At 48.2% G+C, this 18,816-nt stretch overlaps 1 protein-coding gene across 2 annotated transcripts in view; it reads right to left on the bottom strand.

Annotated features, from left to right (window-relative positions):
• Positions 1 to 18,816, bottom strand: part of pick1 (protein interacting with prkca 1) — a 39,445-nt gene that overhangs the window by 13,892 nt on the left and 6,737 nt on the right. For both annotated transcript variants that reach the window (XM_060849420.1, XM_060849419.1), the window contains 8 exons: positions 15,346 to 15,457; positions 14,269 to 14,397; positions 11,490 to 11,556; positions 9,877 to 9,966; positions 9,585 to 9,638; positions 8,993 to 9,055; positions 2,418 to 2,551; positions 1,227 to 1,319 (listed from right to left, as the gene is read on the bottom strand). In XM_060849420.1, the coding sequence (XP_060705403.1) occupies positions 1,227 to 1,319; positions 2,418 to 2,551; positions 8,993 to 9,055; positions 9,585 to 9,638; positions 9,877 to 9,966; positions 11,490 to 11,556; positions 14,269 to 14,397; positions 15,346 to 15,457 (742 nt within the window). The remainder of the gene's footprint in view (positions 1 to 1,226; positions 1,320 to 2,417; positions 2,552 to 8,992; positions 9,056 to 9,584; positions 9,639 to 9,876; positions 9,967 to 11,489; positions 11,557 to 14,268; positions 14,398 to 15,345; positions 15,458 to 18,816) is intronic.

Raw genomic sequence — 18,816 nt, 5'->3', positions numbered from 1 at the left:
TCATTTATATAAATGATGAAAAGCAGAGGACCCAGCAGGATCCTTGTGGCATTCCACTGGTTACAGGTCTCCAGTCTGAAAAACAACCCTCCATCACCACCCTCTGTCTTCCAACTTTAAGCCAGTTATGTATCCAAATGGCTAGTTCTCCCTGTATTCCACAAGATCTAACCTTGCTAACCAGTCTCCCATGGGGAACCTTGTCAAACGTTCTTTTAATATCCTAGGATGCAATCCATCAGGTCCATTTATCTTTAGTCCTATTAGTTTTCCAAGTCCTTTGTCTGAAATGCTAGTTATTGTGTTTATTTCCTTTCCTCTTTGGGCCTTTGATTAATTATTTATTACCGTATATATTTTCATCAAGGTCGATCTTGTGTATGCCATCCCATATTTTGGCCAAAACATCTTATAGTTTCCATATATCTCATGTATAAGTTGTCCGGCTTCCTCACTCCTGATGAAGGGCTTATGCCCGAAACATTGAATTTCCTATTCCTTGGATGCTGCCTAACCTGCTGTGCTTTAACCAGCAACACATTTTCAGCTGTGATCTCCAGCATCTGCAGACCTCATTTTTTACCCCTAGTTCTTCACAGTCATAGATTAACGTTTATGAGTCAGTGAGCCTGCCCGTTGTGCTCTGCTCTGGCTTTCCATTCTGCTGGCCGTACCTCTCCATTACGAGTTTCAGTTAGCCACGGTTCACCGCAGCCTGAATGTCCCAGAACCGGGGCTGCTGGGAAGGTAAATTTCCCACTTTATCTGTTTTATAGATAAATATGAGGAAAACAATACCTCATGTATAAGTTACCTCCTAACTTCAGACTTTAAAAAAACCATCTTCAAAATTTCACCTATGCACAAGTGTATATGGTATTTTTGGAATGCTATTAATGTCCTCTCCTGTGAAGAACAACGCAAAATATCTATTCAACTCCTCTGCCATTTCCTGTTTCCCCATCATTATTTCTGCAGCCTTGCTTTCTAAGGGCCAACACAAATATATTTCAAAACTGAGGTCAGGAAATATCAGCAGAGGCAGAAGAGCAGACTGCTATGGGCCTGGCCACTGTTTGTAGGACTAGTGCCAACCTCTTAGTTATATTGTAGGAGAGACTTAGTTGGGTTGGAGTCAGCATCGAGGTATGGATCATATGGGTGGGATTGGGTCACCTAAGGTCAGAATAATGGTGACGACTGAAGGAAGAGATCAGACTACGTACCAAATATTCAAACTTAACATCGAGATATTTTTTGATGGTGAGTTTGGTGTCAGGAATGGCTTTGTTGAGGTAAGTGTTCAGGTCACTCAGCATCTACAAATACAGAAAACAGTGATGAATCAGTGGGAGGAAACATTCAATAACAAATGGACATTATTCTTCAGGGGATTAAACAATTGCATGCTCATGGGTGGCAATGCAGTGGGTGTCACAGAGAACACGGAAGGATAGCATCAAATAAAATCTCCAGTAACTCAGCAAATCTACCAGGACCATATCAAGGGAGCCCATCTCCGTGGTGACACTGGGACAGTGGGGTGGGGTGTGTGTATGTGTGTGTGTGTGTGTGTGGGGGGGGGGGGGGGGGGGGGGGGGGTTGGGCATGTCCTAGTTGTCATTCTGGGAGGGGGAGCCTGAATCCATGGTAACACTGGGAGGGGGGGGAGCCTAAATCCATGGTAACACTGAGGGGAGGAGGCTGTCTCTTTGGTACTGCTGGGAGGCAAGGGACCTGTCTCCATGGTGATGCTGGGATCAGGGAGGAGCCTGTCTCCGTGGTGATGTTGGGAGGGAGGAGGCTGAACCGATTGTAACATTGGGGGGAGGAGCCTATGTGGTGATGCTGGGAGACAGGGGACCTGTTTCCATGGTGATGCTGGGATCAGGGAGGAACGTCTCTCCATAATGATTCTGGGAGGAGTGAGCCTGAACGTATGGTAGCACTCAGGGGAGGGGCCTGTCTCTGTGGTGATGCTGGGAGAGGGGAGTCAGTCTCCATGGTGATACCTGGAGGGGGTAAATGTCTCGATAGTGATACTGAGAAGGACAACCTGTCTCCATGGCAACACAGTGGGAATTGGAGCCTGTCACCACAGCAACAGTGGGAGGGAAAGAGCCCAATTCCATGCTGCATGGAGGGTGATGTCTCTGACGTTGGGAGGGAAGAGACTGTCTCCGTGGTGACACAGAGGGAAGTGGTGCCCTCCCCATGATGATGAAGTATGAAGGGGTGCCTGTCTCTATGGTGATGAAGTAGGAAGGGGAGCCTGTCTCCATGGTGGTGCAGTGGGGAGGGGAGTCTGTTTCCATGGTGATGAAGTGGGGGTGGGGTGGAGCCTGGCTTCATGGTGGTGCAGTGGAGAGGGAGTCTGTTTCCACGGTGATGCTGTGGGAGGAAGATCACAAACTCACTGGCTTCACCGTTTTCAGCAGTCGTATGCCAAATTTCTCGATACTGCGATGAGCTTCTGCAAATTTGACAAAAGCCTCGCTAGCAGCAGGTTGTGGTTCCCTGACGCCAATAATGGAAAACACATCCCCGAATCCTGAAACAAATCAAAACCTGGTTCACAATCACACAGAGAGCATCCAGAATCAGTGAGTTAATGTCTCTACAGGAACACCCCCACCAAACAACAAGTAACATGCTTCAGTGCCCAGCCCTGCAAGATCACTGTGCTCACAGAATCAGGAATGATATAAACAAGAAATGTTCATTCGGCTCACTGTGCCTATGCTAGCCCTTTGAAAGGCTCTCTCACTCAAACATACTCCCCAGTTATTATTGTATCTACTCCCACTAACCTGTCTTGCAGCTCATTCCAGATTGCAACACCTCAAAATTCTCTTCATCAACTCTGCCTCTCTGGACAATAATTTCAAATCCGTGGCTTCTGACCTGCCCTTCTCTGGGTACAGTTAATCTAAATTATTCTGTCAAAAGCCTGTCTAAGTTTCAGCGCCTTAATTAAACCACGACCCCACCCCCCCCAGCTTCTCCATGTCAATGCCCCAAGATAACCACATTCAGGCCCTGGTTTCCACTTCCAGGAGTTCTTCCTGTACAATGACACACTGGGGTTGAAAAGTGTGGCATTGGAAAAGTGCAGGTCAGACAACATCCCAGGAGCAAGCGAGTCGATATTTCCAGCATAAGTCCTTCATCAGAAATGAAGGGCTTCTGCCTGAAATGTCGACTCTCCTGCTCCTTGGATGTTGCCAAACCTGCTGTGCTTCTCCAGCACCACACTTTCCAACGCTGTTCTCCAGCATCTGCACTCCTCACTATCTCCTACTGATACACCAGGGACTTGCTGACCCAATAAAGGTTAGGTCAGATGGCCTGAACGACAGCGTATTTTCTAAATGGTGGGAGACTGGAAAGTATTGACGTCTGGCGTTATTGCTCAGAAATCACTGAAAGCTAACGTCCAAGTGCAGCAAGTAATTAGGAAGGGAAATGATCTGTTGGCCTTTATTCTAAGATGATTTGAGTACAGTAAAAAAGATATCATGCTTCAATATTTCTGGACTTTGGTGAGTCTGCGCCTGGAATATTGTGTGCAGTTTTGGATGGACATACTCTCTATAGATGGAGTGCAGTGGAGGTTAACCAGACTAATCACTGGGTTGGCGCGACTGTCCTATCAGGGAAAACTGAGGAGTCAGAGAGTGTATTCTCTAGGCTTTAGAAGAATGAGAAATGATCTCATTGAAACTTAGGAAACTTAAGGGATGAGAGAGAGTGGAAGCAGAAAGGATGTTCTCCCCTTGACTGGGGGAGGTCTAGAACAGGAGGAACAGTTTCAGAATAAGGATCAGGCTATTTAAGACTGAGAAGAGGAGGAACTTCTTCACTCAAACTATAGGCCATCTTTGGAATTCTCTACCCCAAAGGCTATAGAAAATCAGTCATTGAGAATGTTCAAGATAGAGATTGATAGATACTTAGATATTGATGCCACTAAGGACTCAAGAAAATGGCATGGAGTTAGATGATCCAGAATGGTAGAATAAGTTTGAGGGGCTAAATGGTCTCCTCCTGCTCCTACATTTCTATGTAACATATTGCTCACTCTTTCATTGTTGGAGGATTGCCACTCATCCACTCCTTTGTATGTACATTGACTCTACAGTCACAGAGTCATACAACACAGAAACAGACCCTTCAGTAGTTCAACACGACCATGCCAACCAGAGGTCCTTAATTGAACTGGTCCTATTTGCCTGGGTTTGGCCCGTTATCCTCCAAACCCTTCCTGTCCATGTACCTGCCCACGTGTCTTTTAAACGTTGTAATAGTACTCGCCTTTGGCAGCTCACCTGTGACTGATGATGATACAAGTATCTCTGCAAAGGGACCCGTAATCTCTTCCCGAGCTTCCCACAATGTTCTTGGATTCACCTGAACAGGGGCTGGAGATTTCTCTACCTTTATGCATTTTAAGACCTCCAGCAGCTCCTCCTCTGTAATGTGGACTCTTTGTAAGACATCACTATTTATTTCCCCAATGTCCATGTCTTTGTCCACAGTAAACACTGAGGGGAACAATTTGTTTGGTATCTTACTGATGTTGTCTACACTAACTTTAGCATTGCTGGAGGGGATCCTGAGAGATAGGACTTACATGCATTTAGAAAGACAAGGACTGATTAGGGATGGTCAGTATGGCTTTGTGAGTGGGAAATTGTGAGTCACCTGAGAGGCAACATTTTCACACAGAGGGTGGTGCATGGATGGAATGATTCTAGGGAATAAACAGGATGTGCTATGTTATGTTCCCAGCTGATGGCAATTTTTGAATAATTCCGATCCCAGATGGAGACATCACTTGAAAGGCCACAAGTTTTATTTCCTGTTATGATATAGGCTGCTACCCACACACTATCTAATGTCAGTTACTAACAGCACCCATTAGCAGCTATTCATTCCCCAGACTGACCTTTCTTTGGGCTTCATTACACCTATCATTTACTCTCCCCTCTCCCCCATTTCTGTATAAATATCCACCTTTTATCAGCTACTAACAGTTCTGAAGAAAGGTCATAGAGATGGACAGCATGGAAACAGACACTTCGGTCCAACTCGCCCATGCCGACCAGGTATCCTGACCTAATCTTGTCCCATTTGCCAGCAATTGGCCCATATCCCTCTAAGGAGAACATGAGGTCTGCAGATGCTGGAGATCAGAGTTGAGAGTGTGTTGCTGGAAAAGCGCAGCAGATCAGGCAGCATCTGAGGAGCAGCAGAATTGACGTTCCTGATTCCTGGTTAAGGGCTCCGGCCCAAAATGTTGATTTTCCTGCTCCTTGGATGTTGCCTGACTTGCTGTGCTTTTCCAGCAACACACTCTCAACCCATAACCCTCTAAACCCTTCCTATTCATATACCCATCCAGCTGCCTTTTAAATACTCTAATTGTACAAACCTCCACCACTTCCTCTGGCAGCTCATTCCATACACGCACCACCCTTTGTGTGAAAAAGTTGCCCCTTAGGTTCCTTTTAAATGTTTCCCTTCTCACTCTAAATCTATGCCCTCTAGTTATGGACTCTCCCACCCCAGGGAAAATAACTTGCCTATTTACCCTCTCCATGCCCCTCATGATTTTATAAACCTCTATAAGGTTACCCCCTCAGCCTCCGACGCTCTAGGGAAAACAGCCCCAGTCTGTTCAGCCTCTCCCCATAGCTCAAACCCTCCAAACCTGGCAACATCCTTGTAAATCTTTTCTGAACCCTTTCACGTTTCACAACATTCTTCTGATAGAAGGAAGACCAGAATTGCACGCAATACTCCAACAGTGGCCTAACCAATGTCCTGTACAGCCGCAACATGACCTCCCGACTCCTGTACTCAACACTCTGACCAATAAAGGAAAGCATACCAAACGCCTCCTGTCCAACTGTGACTCCACTTTTAAAGAACTACGAACCTGCACTCCAAGGTCTCTTTGTTCAGCAACACTCCCCAGGACCTTACCATTAATGAAATGTTAACTCTGAATTCTCTCCACAGATGCTGCCAGACCTGCTGAATTTTTCCAGCAATCTCCGTTTCTGATTTCCAGCATCCATAGATTATTTGGGTTTTTTTAAGTGTCTAACTCACTGCCACATCTCTTCCATGTACTCCTGCTCCTCTCCACAACCAAATTTCCATTTCAATCTTCTGTCTTGTTCACACATTAATTTTGTTGTTGCTGCTGATGTTCAATAATGTAATTGCCAAAACTCTTTTCCACAGCCACATCACACCCCTCCAGCTCAGACTCTCCCCATGTTCATTCCATCATCTTTTGAATCCAGTGGGATCACAGGTATCTCCATGATGTTCAATGTTCCTCAGACAGCTGTTCTCACCATATCCTGTGATCCACACACAGTGCCATGTGTCACCATATGCACACTCTCCACCTCTCAATCCATCAGTACTGCCTCCTGCTGGCTCAGAGCTGCCCTGCGCCCCTCCCAGTTCCACTTCATCCTCTGGCTCATTCAAGAGACATTTTCTTTATCTTACAAGCGTTAAGGAACACATGATGCAATAACTCAGAGATACCCACAGCTCTCAGGAATCTCCCTTTCCTTTTGACTCCATCCCTTCTCCTAACCCCACCTCCCATTACGTACTCACCATCCCTCCTGACCTACCGCTCTCTGATGCTGAATGTTCTGTACTGTGCACAGGTCTCAGTTTTATCCCTCTGCATCCCCACCTTTATGAATTTCAGGCATAGCATGACGTTGAAATCTTCTTCCGTTGCCCTTGCTCCTGTGCTCACTTCTTTGGACAGGAGTCCTCTCTCCTTCCCACAGACCCAGTCACCCACCTCCAACACTCTCCCTCTACCTGGACCCCTCCCTCGGACTTTTTACCTGCACTCCACCTGCTTATCAAGAACTAATGACATGACGTTGGTCGTTTCAATTCTCTGCCCCCAGCTCCCCCCTTAGCCCTTCTAATCTATCTCCCTCTTATCTGATTGCAGTCTGTGCTCTCAGATGCAACCCTGACTTTGTCATCAAGCCTCACGACAGGCTTGTGCTGTCTGGGCTGACTGATCTCTCTGTCACTGAGGCTGAAAGCCTGCTCTCAGATATTTATCCTATCTGATCCTGGACCATCACCCCACCATGGAATACCAGACCATCACGTCCATCACATTCACCCAGTGATCTCCTGCCATTGCCTGCAAGCTCATAATCTCCCAATCCTGCACAGCTCGCTTCCACTTCCTTCCCAGAATGCACAGCAGGACAGCCGGGCAGACCCCTTGTTTCTGCCCGCTCATGCCCCACACAACCCATCTCTTTCTCCCTCAATTTGATTTTTTCTTTCCTTGTCCAGTCCCTTCCCACTTAATCTGCGATTCCTCTGACACTTTATGTCAGTTTCAGAATTTTCAGTACATGGGTTCCGGCTGCCTCCACTTCACCGTGGGTGTGCAGACCCTTTACACGTCCATCCTCCATCAGGATGGTGTCAGGGCTCTTTGCCTTTCCTGGAAGAAAGGCCTGAACCATTCCCATCCACCGCCACCCTCCTCCCCTTGGCCAAGCCCATCCTCATCCAAAACAACTTCTCCTTTAACACCTCTCACTTACTTCAGGTCAAAGGGGTGGCCATGGGTATGCCCAATTTTGCCAGTCTCTTTGTGGGTATCATAGTATCCTTACAGTATTGAAACAGGCCCTTCGGCCCAACAAGTCCACACTGGCCTTCCGAAGAGTAACACACCCAGACCCATTCCCCTACCCTATTATTCTACATTTACTCCTGACTAATACAACAGGCAAATTAGCCTGGCCAATTCACCTAACCTGCACATCTTTGGATTGTGGGAGGAAATCGGAGCACCTGGAGAAAACCCATGCAGACACGGGGAGAATGTGCAAACTCCACACAGACAGTCGCCCGAGGCTGGAATCGAACCCAAGTGCCAGGTGCTGTGAGGCAACAGCACTAACCACTGAGCCACTGTGTCGGGTATGTGGAACCTTGCTTGATGCATTCCTACTCCAGCTCCCACCTGCAACTCTTTCTCTGGGAATATCGATGACATCATCTGCGTTGCTTCCCTCTCTCATCCAGAATTGAAAAAGTTTGTCAATTTTGCTTCCAATTTCCACCTCGCTCTCACCTTCACCTGGTATATCTCTGACTCCTTCCTTCCCACCCTCAACATCTCTGTTTCCACTTTTGGGGATAAGCTGGCCACCACTGTACACTACAAACCCACTAGCTCCCACAGTTACTTAAAGTATTACGACTGGACATGTGTTCACTGAAGTCAAGACTGTCTGTGCTGGAAGAGCACAGCAGGTCAGGCAGCAGCTGTGCAGCAGGAGAATCGATGTTTCAGGCAAGAACCCTTCATCAGGAATGAGGCAGGATGGGGTTCATTAAATTCACATCTTGTGTGTTTCTGTCTTTATGCTGGGAACATGACCCAGTTTCTCAGACATTTGTGCGACCATTTCACAATCTGAAACCTGCATGGCTTCCACTTCTGGAATTTTCTTCTGAGCAATAAAGGCCTGGCTGTTTTGGAGCCTGACAAACTAACAGCACTTCAGCTGTCATAGACGTTTTGTCTCTGAAGTAATGTCTGGCTGGCCCCAGCTCCCCTCTCTCTTTCTGGGTTTTAAAACTGTTAGGTCTGCAAACACCTTAGCAATTCTCTCCTGGAGATGGTAATGGGTACTACGTGCTAGTCATTTAGCTAAAATCTCATGATTTTGTGGAAATGTTGCCTTCAGCTCACTGTTCAAGATGACGTTCTGTTCCTTTACTTAAAACTAAAGTCAGAGCTGCACAGAATAAAAAAAAAATTAACCCATTTTTGACCTCCAGTTTTCGAAGCCAGGCTTCAGAATAATATTAACACGTCCTCAGCCCCGATCCCATCCGACAGTAACTGCACTGATCTGGTGTATAGCACCACTCCCAATCTCTAGTGAAAACGGTGCAAGGAAGAATTTACCTCGGTGTGTTTGTGACAGCTCAAAGAACGCTCTCAGCAGCCTCTTTGTGTGTTCCATCAATCCTGCCAGACAGTGGAGTGAGAAATATTTTACCATTTAACATTTCACATTAACATTTCAAATGCATTTCGCTCCCTCAACTGCCTCCAGGCCCCTCACCATGCCTCTGCTTTTGCTCCTTGATGCGGCACCCCTCCAGATCTGGGCATCAGTTCTGAGAGGGGAACAGAGAAATTGTTACAGCTGAAATGCAGATTGGCACCACATGCCCTGCCAGCAACTCTGGGTAACACGGCTACAATGTCCTGAGTGACACTCAGGCAGTAGGTCTCAGACTATCTACACCTTAGATGTTTGGTCAGCTCACTCACAAACTAACAGGAAAGGTTAAGGATCAAAGGAATGTTCTGTTCCTGTCCACGTGGATCCAGAAAGTTCAATAGAGAGCAAATGTGTCCCCTACTAAAAAACCTTGCAAATTGTTGCAACAGACAGGCCACTGGAGAGAGTGAAGGATCGATAGGCAGTAATCGTGATTCTATGCCCTCAGCCCATTGACACAGTTACCCATCGTGTTCTCTGACCTCTCACCTTTGTATAGTTCTGCTGTCCTCTCCAGTTCTTCCAATTTCTTCACGAGACCATCTGCAAGAGACCATTTCATAATCAGTAACTCATGAAGTCTCATTCCCAATTAAACCGGGATAATCGCAGACTCATTCCCCACTAAACTGGAATAATCCCAGTCTCACTCCCCTTTAAACTGGAATAATCCCAGTCTCACTCTCCACTAAACTGGAATAATCCCAGTCACACTCCCCATCAAACCAGAATAACCCCAGTTTTAGTCCCCACTAAACTGTGATAATGTTGTCTTACTCACCGTTACACAGAATGGCTCGGCTCAGACCCAGAGCATCAGCTGTTCCAGAACTCATATTCTCCACCAGCCTGTGTTTGACTTTCTTCAGAACTGAAAAAAAAAGATTCAGACAATCTGTCACTGTGAAGTGGTCTGTCCTTGTCTGGGATGTGATTAAAGTGAACCTGAATTGTCCAGCTCTATCACCATCTTTATGCTGGGAACATGACCCAGTTTCTCAGACATTTGCTCACAGATTTTGCTGGTTCAGGGAGTTTCAATGGAGTTCCTTCTAGATGCCAGTGTTAGTTTCGAAATGTTACATGCTGTAAATCTCTTGAAATGAGACAGAATACCCAGCATAGAACAATCTGGGGTTCTGGGAACGCACCGAACAAACAATGCACCTCCTTAACCCTGAGCTGGAAGCTTCAGCACAAGGAAGAAGGAAACAAAATGAATTCATGTCAAATCCGAAAGAGAGAAAGGTTGAAATAAAGAAAGTAAAAGATACAGCAAGAAAACAACCAAAATTAAAGAATTCTGTCAATTCATAATAACAATTTATTACCAGTAAAAATGAGGTTTTACAGTTAAACTTGTTTCTTTTCTGGGCTGGATAAGCTATGTAGCATTGAAGACACATACCTCTCCGTGAGGTGTTCTATCGCTATTAAATACTAGGCCTAACATTCCGCATCAAATTAAAGATGCAATAAAGGTGAAACTGCACACCGCACTCAAGACTGGTTGAGGGCAAGATGGTGTTGCTATGAAACTAATGGAGGAATGGAAAATCATTCAACACCTTTTAGAGATTCACAAACCACACTGTATTCATTCCGTTCAAAGGTTGCAGAGCTATTTACACACAACTAGCTCCACCAAGACCAGGGTCCTATCACCAAGTCAGCCATAGGCCTCGCACATGACCCTGATCCAGTTAGCACAGAGCCAGCTCTCAGAGTGAACAGAACCCCTGACACTGCTGTTTATATCTGTCAGCCAGTGCTCCCTGATTGGACCGTGTTAACAGCCCCAGTCAGGGAACTCAGATTCTATGAGGTCCACCTGGCTGACCTCATTACAACCATAGACAGGCAGGAGGCTGGAAGAACATAGCAAAACAGGCAGCATCAGGAGGTGCAGAAGTCGACATTTCAGGTGGAACCCTTCTTCAGGACTGGTTACACCCGAAACATCAACTTCTCCACCTCCTGATGCTGCCTGGCTTGCCGTGTCCTTCCAGCCTCCTGCCTGTCCACGGATTCGAGCACCTGCAGTGTTTTTTTGTCTCTAACCTCGTTACAATCATGATATATAATAGGTATGCTTAACTTGCTGTTATGTTACTGTGGTGGTCAATTATAGCCCAAGGTTTACTGTGTTTTTGAAGTCACAGTGCTGGAGTCATTCAAAAGGAATGGAACAATACAACTCCATAAAACAGGAGCGTGGACCCATCACTTCAGCTTGCCTCCTCAGACTGGGATATCACTTGAGAGATGAACCCAGCGCGGGCATGTGAGGAGGAAGCGCCACCGAACTGCCTCAACCAGCTGGGGCTACAAGAGTAAAGGGAATGTATGGAAACGAAAACCAATAGCACACTTAAGACCTAAGGCAGTACTTACCAATATCCAAAGTTTTTCCTTGTTTAGGATCGGCCTGGAGTTTATTGTAGTGAATTGTAACTTCTCCCTTGCAAGATGATAAAAGAAGAGTTACTACTACCTGTAATTTACGATTCTTAACACAAAGCCCCAGGAACACAAAACACTCCCTCACAGAACAAACGATGAAAAATACAGTTTGATCGAAAGCACATCCACACTCCAAATGCTCCCGTCAAAACCAACTCACTGCCAAACTCTACCGTCAAAACCCACTCATTGCCAAACTCTACCGTCAAAACACACTCACTGCCAAACTCTACCGTCAAAACCAACTCACTGCCAAACTCTACCGTCAAAACCCACTCATTGCCAAACTCTACCGTCAAAACACACTCACTGCCAAACTCTACCGTCAAAACCCACTCACTGCCAAACTCTACCGTCAAAACACACTCACTGCCAAACTCTACCGTCAAAACACACTCACTGCCAAACTCCACCGTCAAAACCCACTCACTGCCAAACTCTACCGTCAAAACCCACTCACTGCCAAACTCTACCGTCAAAACCCACTCACTGCCAAACTCCACCGTCAAAACCCATCCAAATCCAAAACACTCACTTCAAAGTCCACCTTATCTTGAAATTCTCCTGGCAAAGTTGATCTAATTCCCAAATTCTCCTGTCAAACCCTACCCCATTCAATCCTCAAACTATCACGTGAAAGCACATCCTCTTGCAGCCACACTCTTCCAGGTTATTTATGGGAATGTTCTGGCGAAGCTGGTCTACACCATCTCAAAGACAGAGTGGTTCTTTTGAAAGCCCGCTGCACAGTTCTGCATGCAGCACCCGACTGGGACTGAACTGGATCTCTGTTGAGCTATCACAGTCCTTCATATTCCAGCGTCAAAACAAAGAGTGCCATTTTATTAGCCTCTATAATTGCCTCAGTGCTCAAACATTTGGCTGTCTCACTGCTCTCCCAAATTTCTCACCATTTTGAAAAAATTCTGAGCTAACCTTCTGAGGTCATAGCAAGATAGAAAATAGGACCAGGCTCTTCAGCCCCTCAGGCCTGCCCTGGCATTCAATGTGATCACAGCTAATCAGCCAATCAGTGTCCTACTGCCACTTTCTTCCCAAACCCTTTGATCTGTTAGCCCAAAGTCCTGTCTCAATCTGAATTGATTGGATTGGTGCAATATGAATGCCTACTTCCCCACATTAAAATCCATCTGGAGCAGTCTGGCATACTCACTTCAGCTACCAATATTCCTTTGTACAGACAACGTGAGGAATGTTCCTTTTATTTCTTTGTCATCTCAGCGACCGATTCGTTCAGTGAGTGAGGCCTGGAACATTCTTGGAGCAACTGTGCTCATGCAGTGAGTTTGAGAAACTGAACTGCAGCTGCCTTATGCATAAATGACCAGGTTGTGGAGCAATTTACAGTTACAGGGAAACTCAGTTTACAGGGAGTTTACTGGGAATTTACTGGGAATCTCAGTTTATTCTGAATCTCAGTTTTCAGGGACTTTATACTGAAACTCAGTTTACAGGGAGTTTACTGGGAATTTCAGTTTACAGGGAATCTCAATTTAGAGGGAGTCCTGTGGACAGTTTCAGTCTGTCTACCTCAGAACATTCCCATTCAAGATTCCGGGATGAGAAGATTGTGCTAGAAGGTCATGGACACAGTCAGTCCTATGTTTACTGCAGGGGGCCCCAGTGAAACAGTTGTGGTTTCAAGAAGGCTTGGCAGTGTAGTCACATTGTGAGGTTGTTTTTCCCTAACTGGGATTTCTAGAACATGGACACAGGAGAAGTGGCCAATATTTCAGATGAAAATGAGTTGACATTTCTTCTCTGGAAGGGTTGTGAATCTTTAGAACTTTTTTTAATCCCAGGGGGTTCATAATGATCAATCATTGATTATGTTGAAGATTAAGATTGTTGAGACTTCTAATTCCCATGGGAAGCAAGGGAGATTGGATGAGAAGGTGGAATGGATGTTGAAGATTTGTCATGATCTTACTGACTAGCAGAGGGAGAGGCGATAGCCGAGTGGTGTTATCACTGAACTGCTAATCCAGAGACCCAGATTATGTTCTGGAGACCTGGGTTCAAATCCTGTCACGGCAGATGGTGGACGTTGAATTCATTAGGAAAGCTTCTGGAATTAAGAGTCGAGTGACAACCATGAATCCATTGCCAATTGTCAGACCAACCCACCTGGTTCAGTAAAGCCCTTTCAGGAAGGAAACGGCCATCCTTACCTAGTCTGGCCTTATATCTGACCCGAGAGCTGAGTGACGTGGTTGACTCTTAACTACCCACTGAGCCATTAGGGAAGGGTAATAAATGCTGGGCCCAGCTCGTGACACCCTTTTCCCATAAAAAAAGGACAGACTTTAGAAAGCAAATGATTACATCCTGCTGCTAATTCTTATGTTCTTTGCAGAACTCTGCTATTATTCACAGTTTTACTGAGTCACCGCAAAATTCGACGTAGTTTGCTGGTTTGTTTGTTCCAATTCGTAAAAAGGTGAAGGACGTTGTGTCAATCACAATCTGTACTCTCCATTGCCTTGTGTCTATATTCTGTGAGTCTTCACTGTTAACTGTCACTGGTGTGGAATAAGCAATACTAGGCCCCCAGCAGAGCTCTCCCCTCCACTTGCCTTCCATGCACAGCCCCCTCCCCAAAGCCTCCCCCCTTCCCACGCTGCTGCCCCTCAAGCCTCTCCAACCCCTTCCCTGTACATTCCTCCCTCATTGCCTTCCCCCCTCACACCTTCACAGCTTGAATCATCTTGGCCACCTCGACTTTCGTCTTTCCCTTCACCGATTTCCCGGTCACTCCGACAATTTCGTCACCTGCGGCCAGTGTACCGTCGAGAGCAGCAGGAGTGTTGTCAAAGACCTGCCAGGGGAAAGAGACCACGTCAATCAAAGTGCCCCGTTGGATCACAGCGAGAGAACACAGCGCAACCGGAGCACAGCAGGAGCAGAATCAGAACAGATCGGGAGCAGGATCAGAACAAAGTAGAGCTGGAGCAGGGTCAGGAGCAGGATCAGAGCAGGAGCAAGATCAGAGCAGGATCAGGATCAGAGCAGAGTGGAGCAGCAGCAGGGTCAGGAGTGGGATCAGAGCAGAGTGAAGTTGGAGCAGGGTCAGAGCAGAGTGAAACAGGATCAGAGCAGGAGCAGGATCAGAGCAGAGTGGAGCAGCAGCAGGGTCAGGAGTGGGATCAGAGCAGAGTGAAGTTGGAGCAGGGTCAGAGCAGAGTGAAACAGGATCAGAGCAGGAGCAGGATCAGAGCAGAGTGGAGCTGGAGCAGAGCAGGAGCACAGTCAGAGTGAAATGGGAGTCGTGTCAGAACTGAGTGGAGCTGGGATGGTGCCAGAATGAAAGCGAAGCAGAGCCTGAATGAAACGGTCGCAGAGATGGAATAGAATAGGAATGGGGTGAGACTGAGCTAAAAGGATTGGGAGCAGCATGGAGACACATGGTTCAACTTTGTATCACACCTGAGCAACTGGACCATGGAAAACTCAAAGGTACAGTGAGCGGCCATTTGAGAATCTGACAGGTGGAAAGTACAAGGAACAGCTCAGACTGATTGAGGGACTGAGCTGAGCTCCCAGTGGAGGGAACAAACCTCACCTTTACAGGAGCAGAGGACAAACAGAATAACTTCAGCACCCTGAGAATACCCAAGTGAGCATAGCTCCATGGGAACCGACTTGCACAAACCAACTCAGCAGGTTGTGAAGTGTTGAGGGTGGCTGAGTCTGGAGTGGGCAGAATCTTTCACAGAAGGGAGACAGAGACGTTTCCAGAAAGGAAGTTTACAGTGAGCTCCTTTACCTGAACAATGTATAAACAGGGACAGTACTGAGCCCCTCCTCCAATGCTGATCCCAATTAAATTCTGAGAATCTTTTTTAAGTGTCACGGTCCCAGGTACAATCGGAATACCCCTGATGGAGCAAACAGATCATTAAGATTAGATTAGATTAGATTACCTACAGTGTGGAAACAGGCCCTTCGACCCAACAAGTCCACACTGACCCACCGAAGCGCAACCCACCCATACATATACCCCTTACCTAACACTACGGGCAATTTAGCATGGCCAATTCACCTGACCCGCACATCTTTGGTCTGTGGGAGGAAACCGGAGCACCCGGAGGAAACCCATGCAGACACGGGGAGAACGTGCAAACTCCACACAGACAGTTGCCTGAGGCAGGAATTGAACCCAGGTCCCTGGCGCTGTGAGGCAGCAGTGCTAACCACTGTGCCACCGTGCCGCCTTAAAAAGCTGACATCCGTTACAGTGATGTGAAAAGCACACTCCTAGTCCATTCAAACAAATGACAACACAGCAGCAATGTTCCACATAGGCAATGGCTAAGAAAAAGATATATTCTGTCAATGATTTTTGTTTTGCACTCATCAGATTAATTCACAAAAGATTAATTCCAAGATTGACATTTATACTGTGTGAGAGGAGTGCTGAGTAGTTGGCAAGCAGACTCCATTTGGCAGGTGTGTTGTCATGGAGAATGCACCAATCAATGATAATTGACAATTAACAGCCACGCCTGATATATATTCAAACTGGGCAGGCTGGTCCTCCCACTAAACTGGCATTTCTTGTGCATCTTCTTAATGAGTGCAAGATGAAAAACTCTTACAGATCTGTCCTTTCTCAGCTATACTCAAACTTCTGTACCATCCGACGATGAAACGGTCCACTGCCCTGCTCCTTCCATCCCCGATGGCCGTGGGTCATCGACAGCAGACAGTAACATGTCACAGCTCAGCTCTTACAATTGGCAACTAACTAGAAGACTAGTCCTGATTCAAACTTGGAATGGAAAAGCAATGGTGTGAACACCCCTTTGGATATCTGAGACTGAAGATTAAAATGAAACTGCCAGAATTCAACAGCTCTCAGCAAAACCGCCACGTCCAGGGCAGAATAGCGATGAACAATTAGAGAACTGATTTAGTATGGCAGTGCAGTGTGTTATGGAACTGAATTACTAAAGGAAAAGTCAGTAATACGGGCATAGCCCATTGGGCTGCACGTGTGTGAGAGAGAGAGAGAGAGAGAGAGAGTGGGGTGGAGGGAGGGAGAGAGAGAGAGAGTGGGGTGGAGGGAGGGAGGGAGAGAGAGAGAGTGGGGTGGAGGGAGGGAGGGAGAGAGAGAGAGAGTGGGGTGGAGGGAGGGAGGGAGAGAGAGAGAGTGGGGTGGAGGGAGGGAGGGAGAGAGAGAGAGTGGGGTGGAGGGAGGGAGGGAGAGAGAGAGAGTGGGGTGGAGGGAGAGAGAGAGAGAGTGGGGTGGAGGGAGAGAGAGAGTGGGGTGGAGGGAGAGAGAGAGAGAGAGAGTGGGGTGGAGGGAGGGAGAGAGAGAGTGGGGTGGAGGGAGAGAGAGAGAGAGAGAGTGGGGTGGAGGGAGGGAGAGAGAGTGAGTGGGGTGGAGGGAGGGGGGGGAGAGAGAGAGAGTGGGGTGGGGGGAGAGAGAGAGAGAGAGAGTGGGGTGGAGAGGGGGAGAGAGAGAGTGGGGTGGAGAGGGGAGAGAGAGTGAGTGGGGTGGAGGGAGGGGGAGAGAGAGAGAGAGTGGGGTGGGGAGAGAGAGAGAGTGGGGTGGGGAGAGAGAGAGAGAGAGAGAGAGAGAGAGAGAGAGAGGGGTGGAGGGGGAGAGAGAGAGAGAGAGGGGTGGAGGGGGAGAGAGAGAGAGAGAGGGGTGGAGGGGGAGAGAGAGAGAGAGAGAGAGAGGGGTGGAGAGAGAGAGAGAGAGAGAGTGGGGTGGAGGGAGAGAGAGAGAGAGTGAGTGGGGTGGAGAGAGAGAGAGAGTGGGGTGGAGGGAGAGAGAGAGAGAGAGAGTGGAGGGAGAGAGAGAGAGAGAGTGAGTTGGGTGGAGGGAGAGAGAGAGTGAGTTGGGGGGAGAGAGAGAGTGAGTGGGGTGGAGGGAGAGAGAGAGAGTGAGTGGGGTGGAGGGAGAGGGAGAGAGAGTGAGTTGGGTGGAGGGAAAGAGAGAGAGTGAGTGGGGTGGAGGGAGAGAGAGAGTGAGTGGGGTGGAGGGAGAGAGTGAGTGGGGTGGAGGGAGAGAGAGAGAGAGAGAGTGGGGTGGAGGGAGGGAGAGAGAGAGAGTGGGGTGGAGGGAGGGAGAGAGAGAGAGTGGGGTGGAGGGAGGGAGAGAGTGTGAGTGGGGGGGAGAGAGAGAGAGTGAGTGGGGTGGAGGGAGAGGGAGAGAGAGTGAGTGGGGTGGAGAGAGAGAGAGTGAGTGGGGTGGAGAGAGAGAGAGAGAGAGAGAGAGTGGAGGGGGAGAGAGAGAGAGAGAGAGTAAGTGGGGTGGAGGGAGAGAGAGAGTGAGTTGGGGGGAGAGAGAGAGTGAGTGGGTTGGGGGGAGAGAGAGAGTGAGTGGGGTGGAGGGAGAGAGAGAGAGTGAGTGGGGTGGAGGGAGAGGGAGAGAGAGTGAGTTGGGTGGAGGGAGAGAGAGAGAGAGTGAGTTGGGTGGAGGGAGAGAGAGAGTGAGTTGGGTGGAGGGAAAGAGAGAGAGTGAGTGGGGGGGAGAGAGAGAGAGAGTGAGTGGGTTGGGGGGAGAGAGAGAGTGAGTGGGGTGGAGGGAGAGAGTGAGTGGGGTGGAGGGAGAGAGAGAGTGAGTGGGGTGGAGGGAGAGAGTGAGTGGGGTGGAGGGAGAGGGAGAGAGAGTGAGTGGGGTGGAGGGAGAGGGAGAGAGAGAGTGGGTGGGGGGAGAGAGAGAGAGAGAGAGAGTGGGGTGGAGAGGGGGAGAGAGAGAGAGTGGGGTGGAGAGGGGGAGAGAGAGTGAGTGGGGTGGAGGGAGGGGGAGAGAGAGAGAGAGTGGGGTGGAGAGAGAGAGAGAGAGAGAGAGAGAGAGGGGGTGGAGGGGGAGAGAGAGAGAGAGAGGGGTGGAGGGGGGGAGAGAGAGAGAGAGGGGTGGAGGGGGGGGGAGAGAGAGAGAGAGAGAGTGAGTGGGGTGGAGAGAGAGAGAGAGAGTGGGGTGGAGGGAGAGAGAGAGAGAGAGAGAGTGAATGGGGTGGAGGGAGAGAGTGAGTGGGGTGGAGGGAGAGAGAGAGAGTGAGTGGGGTGGAGGGAGGGAGAGAGAGTGTGAGTGGGGGGGAGAGAGAGAGAGTGAGTGGGGTGGAGGGAGAGGGAGAGAGAGTGAGTTGGATGGAGGGAAAGAGAGAGAGTGAGTGGGGTGGAGGGAGAGAGAGAGTGAGTGGGGTGGAGGGAGAGAGAGAGAGTGAGTGGGGTGGAGGGAGAGAGAGAGTGAGTTGGGTGGAGAGAGAGAGAGAGAGTGGGGTGG

The sequence above is a fragment of the Hemiscyllium ocellatum genome, chromosome 33 (assembly GCF_020745735.1).
Source record: "Hemiscyllium ocellatum isolate sHemOce1 chromosome 33, sHemOce1.pat.X.cur, whole genome shotgun sequence".
Lineage (NCBI taxonomy): Eukaryota > Metazoa > Chordata > Chondrichthyes > Orectolobiformes > Hemiscylliidae > Hemiscyllium > Hemiscyllium ocellatum.
Note: the sequence above shows the minus strand (reverse complement) of the source record. Positions and strands in the feature narration are given on the sequence as shown.